Source organism: Centruroides vittatus, unplaced genomic scaffold (genome assembly GCF_030686945.1).
Source record: "Centruroides vittatus isolate TY-2023 unplaced genomic scaffold, ASM3068694v2 contig_950, whole genome shotgun sequence".
In the NCBI taxonomy this organism is placed as follows: domain Eukaryota; kingdom Metazoa; phylum Arthropoda; class Arachnida; order Scorpiones; family Buthidae; genus Centruroides; species Centruroides vittatus.
This window is the reverse complement of record NW_027122629.1, coordinates 787,863-795,294: the sequence shown is the minus strand read 5'-3', so window position 1 is coordinate 795,294 and position 7,432 is coordinate 787,863. Positions and strand designations below refer to the sequence as shown.

The following is a 7,432-nucleotide window of genomic DNA, read 5'->3' as shown; positions in this document are numbered from 1 at the left end:
TTGATGTATTTTATTATTTAAAAGTTAATAATAATAAAAAAACAAACAAAATGTCTACAGTCGAGTCATTAAAACCTGTGAACACTGGTGGTGGGTGTCTAACACCTAAATAGAAACCAATTTTTCATTGGATGTGAGTTCGCTGACGTCAACAGACTGGTCACTTAGTTTTCTCCACGTGTCTAACACTTAAATGAAGTATTTCCTGTAGTACTTCCGGGTGGCACCCCCCTTTGGAAGCATGTCTGGTGATGTTTCATAGTGACAACATTTTGAAACTTTGATCTATCGATTACTTATATAACTTTAACATATTAATTAGATAATTTAAACAAAATTATCTTTAAAGATATAAATTATCATAATTATGGACTTCGGAATAATTTTATCAATTAATAATTACTAAAATAAAACATTTTATTTTTAAAATATTCTGATAAAATTGAGAGAGTTTGATAGTATCGAAAACACAATAAGTTATTTTTAATAAAGATAGGAAATGTTTATTGATATAAAAATGCTTAAAATATTTATTAATTTAGCTCTCTTATACATACGTAAACACGTTATTTTCGTAAAAAAATTACATTTTTCACAAAATTGAATACAGCTTATATGTATTTACAGATATTGATATTTATATAGCAATACAATTTGTTATGAAATATATTAGAGATAATTCCCGTATGATGTGATCAACAGTGACGTGGAATCGCGCGAGGATTCATCGCATGGTAACATTGATGTGTTTGTATCTTAATCTTTTTTATCAAAAATAACAAGTTTTGCGAACTTTTAAAAGTTAAAATAATTAAATATTTATAAAATTCATAGCGAATTTTCCAATTAATCTTTAAATTTTGGTATACGGAATGGAACCAAGGGAGTTACGTTGATCCTTGCTTATTCTTTTACAGGTAAAGAATGGAAGGAATGAATTCAATTGAATGAGGGTCCCCATCATCAAAATAACTTGAATTTATTCCTCCTTATGCAGCGAGTACTTTACCTGTAAAAGAATAAAAATGAACAAAGATTAACATAAAGTCCATTGTTTTAGACATCCTGTACATTTCATCTACATTTAACAATAATGTTGAATACCAAGCATACCTCACAGTCTTGTATAACAAATTACATTTAAAAATTAAGTTAGCCATTTGAAAGCACATATACTAAGTCACCACATAGTCACACAGTCTTTTCTAAACACTTTTCCTAGCGTGAGACAAAAGGCAAAAATTCCTATCTGAAAAAATTGTTTCCTTGTATATTGCGCTGCGACACGACAAGGGGAGTAATTTCCTTTGGTAGATCGTGCACGAGGATTTTCTACGGGAAACTGGCCCCTATTTAAGTGTTACGGACGTGAAGGAAACCCAATAGACTCCACGTGGTCCGTCTGTTGGTCAGGCGCGAACCCACGACTAATAACTATTGTTCGGAGGTTTTGTCCACTTATCATAGAGCGCGACAGCGTTATATATTAAAGCTCTGCGACATGTTTTAACGTTAAGGTGTCAACTTTAACCCTTGATATCTCCACGACTAATGAACCGAATTGGATGAAATTTAAAATAGTTAATGACCACAGCGAGTATTACGGAGACCTTAAAATTTGAATAAATTCTTCGAATTGTTTTTGATTTACGCAATCGGCATTTTGTCGCTTACATTTAGTCTATAACGAGAGAGGGAATTCGACTCCCAGCTTCTAAACAATATAAAAAGAATCTACATATGTTTAATATCTCTTTCGAGAGTTAACTGCTTCCTGTTTGCCATTTTAAAGGCTTTATTCGAAAATATTCAGTATTTATATTTCATCAAACTCATTCTACTATAAAGTTATTAATGACTGAAAAACCCCTACCCCTCGACATTTAATCACCAAAATTTAACAGCATCGATCTCCCTAAGTAACAAACCTCCCTGTAAAATTTCAGAAATTTTCGACAAAAGGCACAGGAGTTATTAAGCTTCAAACAGAGCGAACAAAATCGTGTCCCACACACGCACTAACATTCATACATACAGAAACTTCCCCCGAATTGTTTTGTACATTTTCGACGTATCGAGGTGTCTTATGTCCACACATGTAAAAATCTGGAGAGTCATTTTTTTGACCGATCGCCATACTTTCTCTTTGTTATATATAACAGAGCCGGAAAAGTAAAAATTCCGAGCGATTAATGATTTTGCGGAACTTTCGCATGACTTACAAGATTAAGATTTTGCATGAAGTAATTATAAATTACGTGTTTTTAAACTTTTTCCAGTAAGAGGGCTTCTTTTTTTAGCAAGCCTATTACGTATTTAGCCAGGTTTTACAATGATGCGGCCGAATGTGAGAGATGGGGCCAACCCTGGAGTTTTCCGATGCCGGATTTCCAGAGCGGTAGGTTGTCACCACAACACCTCGGCCATTTGGCCGCTAATTACATGGATTACTAGGTGGAAAGTGGTGAGCAAGATAAGCGAAAACAACAAGAGGAGGCAAGATGACGGGTTCTGGAGCCTTATACATGCATCCAGGAAATGGTTAAGGCAACAAAACAATGTTATCCTCAGAGCTGACAAAAGCAAGTCCCTGGTACTAATGAAGAGATGCACATACGAGGCTATGATGCAAAGATACATCAATGACACTGACTGTGAAAACGCGGAAGATGGATACCTCCAAAGGTTACAGGCAAGGGTGAAACGTTTCACACAAACCAAGTTAGCTGGAGAGTGGGGCTTGCGTAGGGCGGTTGTGGCGTCCCCTGACGTGCCAAGGCTGTTCGCCTTTGCCAAAACTCATAAGGACCTACCCTCTCTCAGACCAGTCCTAGACAAGGCCAGATCCCCCACCAGGGCTTTAGAATCGGCCATACACAAACTTGTGTGTGACCAAATGAGGGCGTACCCTTGGGCTATCAGGAATCCGATCGAACTGGTGGAGTCATTGAGGGTTCTTACCACTACAGAATCAACGTGTATCACCGTTCTTGATTTTGTATCACTGTTCCCATCCATTAAAATACAGCCGTGCTTTTGCGAGCTCAGGGATATATTACTCGCCCGACCACACGCCTATACACACCGCAAACAGATACTAGAATTGGCGCATATCCTCTGTTACTCATCCTTTTTCCGGTTTAATAACAAAACATACGTACAAAAACGAGGTGTCCCCATGGGTAGCCCACTATCGGGTGACTTATGCGAGCTAGTGATCAGGAGACTTGAACAACAAATAATCCCGTCATTCCTTACCAACATCCTCCTCTACAGGAGGTATGTAGATGACATCCTTATCATATGGAAGGCAGAACCAGACATAAATGAGTTTATCAATGCAATGAACACCAACGGGTATGGGCTAAGCGTTAAATTGGAACAAAAAAGCAACACCTCCGCACATTTCCTCGACTTGGACATTCAAATAAGAGATAATAAAATCACTCATAAAGTATTTTACAAACAATGCCATGTACCTCTGTTCATCCCAGCTTCCTCGGAGGATCCATATTCGTATAAGATAGCGGCTTTTAGGGCACTAATTAAGCGCGCATTCACGCACAACTCGAAGTATGAAGACACAGTGGCCGAGCTAGGCCGTATCCAGGAAGTGGCATCTCAACACGGTTATGATAGAAAAATAGTGTACAACATGGCACGCAAGTACGCACGGGGAAATACTCGTAACAACCTACAAGCCGGGGTAAGATCCGCAGATATTAGTGCAAGAAAAATAGTTGAGTACAACCACCATTTAGATGCGATATACAGAGAAATCGCATCCAGCACCCGAAATAAAATAACTTACAGGAGACCGCGATCAGTTTACAGCTTACTTCGAAATGGGAAGGACAATTTGGACATGAAACACGCACCGGGCGTATATGAGGTTCCCCTGTGGGATGACAGATTTAATAGAAGTCTGGTCTACGTGGGTTCGACCAAACGCTCCCTCCATCAGCGACTCCGAGAGCACAGGTACGACATTGCCAATAATAAACTATCTACCACACTGGCAACGTATGCCACACAGCAGGGAATCACTGCCGACCTCAAAAACGCCCGTATAATCAGAATGTCACAACACACGGACCAACTCAGAACGCTGGAGACCCTAGAGATATATAAAGCGGGTTTGCACAACACGTGCATCAACTACAAGGATGCAATCAACATCTCGCAAGCATGGAAATTTTGCTATGAGGGAATCCCACACCCACAAATAACTTAATATTGCATTAATTGTTTTAAATTTAAAGAGCGGTGAACGTAAATAGTACGCAGGCGTAGATAATAGATAATAGCTCGTGCATAATGTTCCATTTTTATCTTCCAATTTCTTTGATTTCAAAAATTGGAATAGAACTCGCTTTGGTTTCTTGGTTCCATTCACGGGCATTTGAAACTACCTTTGTGCTGTGCCTGATGAAGACGGCCGAATGTGAGAGATGGGGCCAACCCTGGAGTTTTCCGATGCCGGATCCCCAGAGCGGTAGGTTGTCACCACAACACCTCGGCCATTTGGCCGCTAATTACATGGATTTATACACGTTGCCTGTTTATTTTTTTATTATAAATTTGCAATTTTTTTTTCTTTCTTGAAAGTTTGCTTTCGGTTAAAAGTAAATTTAAATTACATTTAAGAATGTAAAAATATTATGAATAATTTGACATTTTAAAAAAGTAACTTCGAAAAATTTATTAGTTATAACTTTTAATATGACATTGAATTATTAATTGTAATGGTTTTACGCTATTTTATCGATTTTTTTTTATTACTTTCTCGGCTGTTATAACAGAGGGAAAGTATGGCGATCCGACAAAAATGATTCTCCACATTTTTACATTTTTGTGCTCGGGACACTTTGAAACGTCGACAAATGTCAAAAAATTTGGGGTTTTTTGTTCTATGTTTTTTTGTTCTAACTATATATATATAGTTAGTGAGTGCGGCACGATTTTGTTTACTGTCTTTGAAGCTTAATAACTCCTATGCTTTTTGTCGAAAATTTCTGAAATTTTGCAGGGTAGTTTGTTTATTGGGGGGATTTATGCTATTAAATTTTGGTAATTAAAGGTCAAGAGAATGGGGAGATAAAGGGGATCGTTTCATATCTCGAGTAGGATCGGACTTAGTGACGATTTTACTAGTTATTAGCATTTACAATCTTTTATAAAATCCATCTCTACCCTCAAAATTATTTTTTTTTTTGCCATTTTGTAATAATTAAAAATATAAAAGTTTTTAATAATAAAATACCATAACAGAATGGCACTACGCACGCAGTTTTAAATGTTACTGAGAAAGGTAAGCGACCCGTTGCTGGAGTTTTTTTTTATTACCTGCATAGAGGCATTTTATCTCTTAGTACAGTACCCGATTTAATCTGAAAGAATTTCACATCCAAACCATTAATTAAAAAAAGAGAGAAATACAATTCAACCTTCTTTCCACACCGCGCTTCATGGTCGTTGTGGCTTACCAGCTTAATAAAGATCTATTATAGTTCTAACAGTAGAACATTTCTTCTAATTCTTCGCTGATCTTACGCTCTTCTCCTGCCCTACAGCTACATCCCAGCGCATTTACAAAGATACACCTTGATTAAATTCTATATTTGGTAATGTTTATCCTGTTTTGGAGAGATGGCGAAGATAAGGCCACTCTCTACAACACCATTAAAATGTATTGTGATCGGATTTGGGTATATCCTCCAAGTTTCAGCCTTCTATTTTAATTAGAAGTGGATGAAATTTGAGTTACAAGATTTGAAAATACGATACAAAAGTAGGTTAAAATATTTCAGTGACGAGTTGCTTAACTTTCCCTGCAACATTTAAAACTGTGTATATGGCGCCATCTGTTACGATATTTTATTTAAAACTTTTTATATTTTTAATTATTATAAAACGGCAAAAAAAGAAATAATAAATTAGTTTTAAGGGTGCCGGGAAAGTAATAAAGGTGGTTAATAATAATTTAAATTGAATTTAACGATGTTTTGTTAAATTTCCTGACATTTATTCTTTATATTTTTGAATTAATTATATAATTATTTCAGGATATCTATGGTCATAAATAATTTCCCGCCAGGGGTCGGTTCAAGCAGTTGACAAATACGATTTTTATTTCTAAAACATAAAAAATACTTAGGCATTAAAAATATAAATTAATGTTACTATTAAAAAATCTTAAATTTTAATTATTATTTTTTTAATAATAATAATGAGGATGGTGATAAAAATCATCTTCGATTATTTAAATATTATATAGTGTCGCCATCTGTTTTAGATTTGACAAACTAAAAATGTTTTTTTTTTTAAATTTAATTTTCGTTTTGTAAAATTACATTTTTGTCATTATTTAAATTAATATAGTTCAATAATTTAAATACTTTACTAATTAATATAAAAACTTCATTTAAAAAAAATGACGTGATCGATCTCTTCCTCTCTTCTATAATTGACACAAGATAATGACGTTTCAATCACCGAAAATAATCGATGACTTTCCTTACTTGATCATTATTATATCATTAATTGTAACTTGAAACTTAATCAATAGAAATTTAATTTTCTCTATATTTTATTTCTGAGAAAGTGAAAAATTCCCTTTTTTCCCCTTGATACATTAATATTTAAAAATAGACTTTAATAATCCTGTTATCAGTATTAATCCTTTAAATTTAAGTCACTAAAAAAGTGAGATATTCCGAAAATTTCATCATATATATTAATAAAAGAATTATTATTTTTTGTATAAAAGTCCATTTAACTATAAAATTTAACAGTTATCATCCTTTTATCTTATAGTTTTTTATTATAAATTATAAACTAACGTATCTATGAATTGGTGTGTTACGTTACACTGTTTTGTATGTCTTTATTATTGTGATTAATGGAGATAAAGGCAAATTTTACATGCTTATCGATCGGCACATGATTGATAAATGCAGAATTAATGGAATAATTTCCTTTAATGACCGAAACACTTCTAATCAAGAATCGATGTCATTCAGGAAGTAATATGTACTGTACTTTAATGTACTTATGCACATATCTAGCCGCATATCTCTTCCCTAATCAGGTCTGGAAATAATATTTTAGTGTAAAAAATAAAAATAATAATAATGAAATTTATATTTGTAAGTTTATTTCAACATTTATTGCAACGTAGATCGATATGATTATGTAAGAGTAAAGGGTAAAATAATATTACATGAAAACAAAATTAATTAAAAAAATAATAATAATCTTGCACTTTATTTTCTCTGTGTTTATATTTTCTAAATTAAGTTACAAAATATAATTTAGTTTATTTTATACGGTATAGAAATCCTTGAAGGTTTCCGAGCAATCTGCTCCTATTTAGGTGTTAGCACTTCTATATTAACTTCAGTGTTGTTCTGGAGTATGAAACACTTGTGAG

The 7,432-nt window shown here is 34.2% G+C and overlaps 1 protein-coding gene across 1 annotated transcript; it reads left to right on the top strand.

Annotated features, from left to right (window-relative positions):
• Window positions 1-2,599: 2,599 nt before the first annotated feature.
• On the top strand, window positions 2,600-4,234 carry LOC136985087 (uncharacterized). The gene has a single exon (XM_067282290.1). The coding sequence runs from the start codon at window positions 2,600-2,602 to the stop codon at window positions 4,232-4,234; it is 1,635 nt and encodes a 544-aa protein (XP_067138391.1).
• The last annotated feature ends 3,198 nt before the right edge of the window (window positions 4,235-7,432 follow it).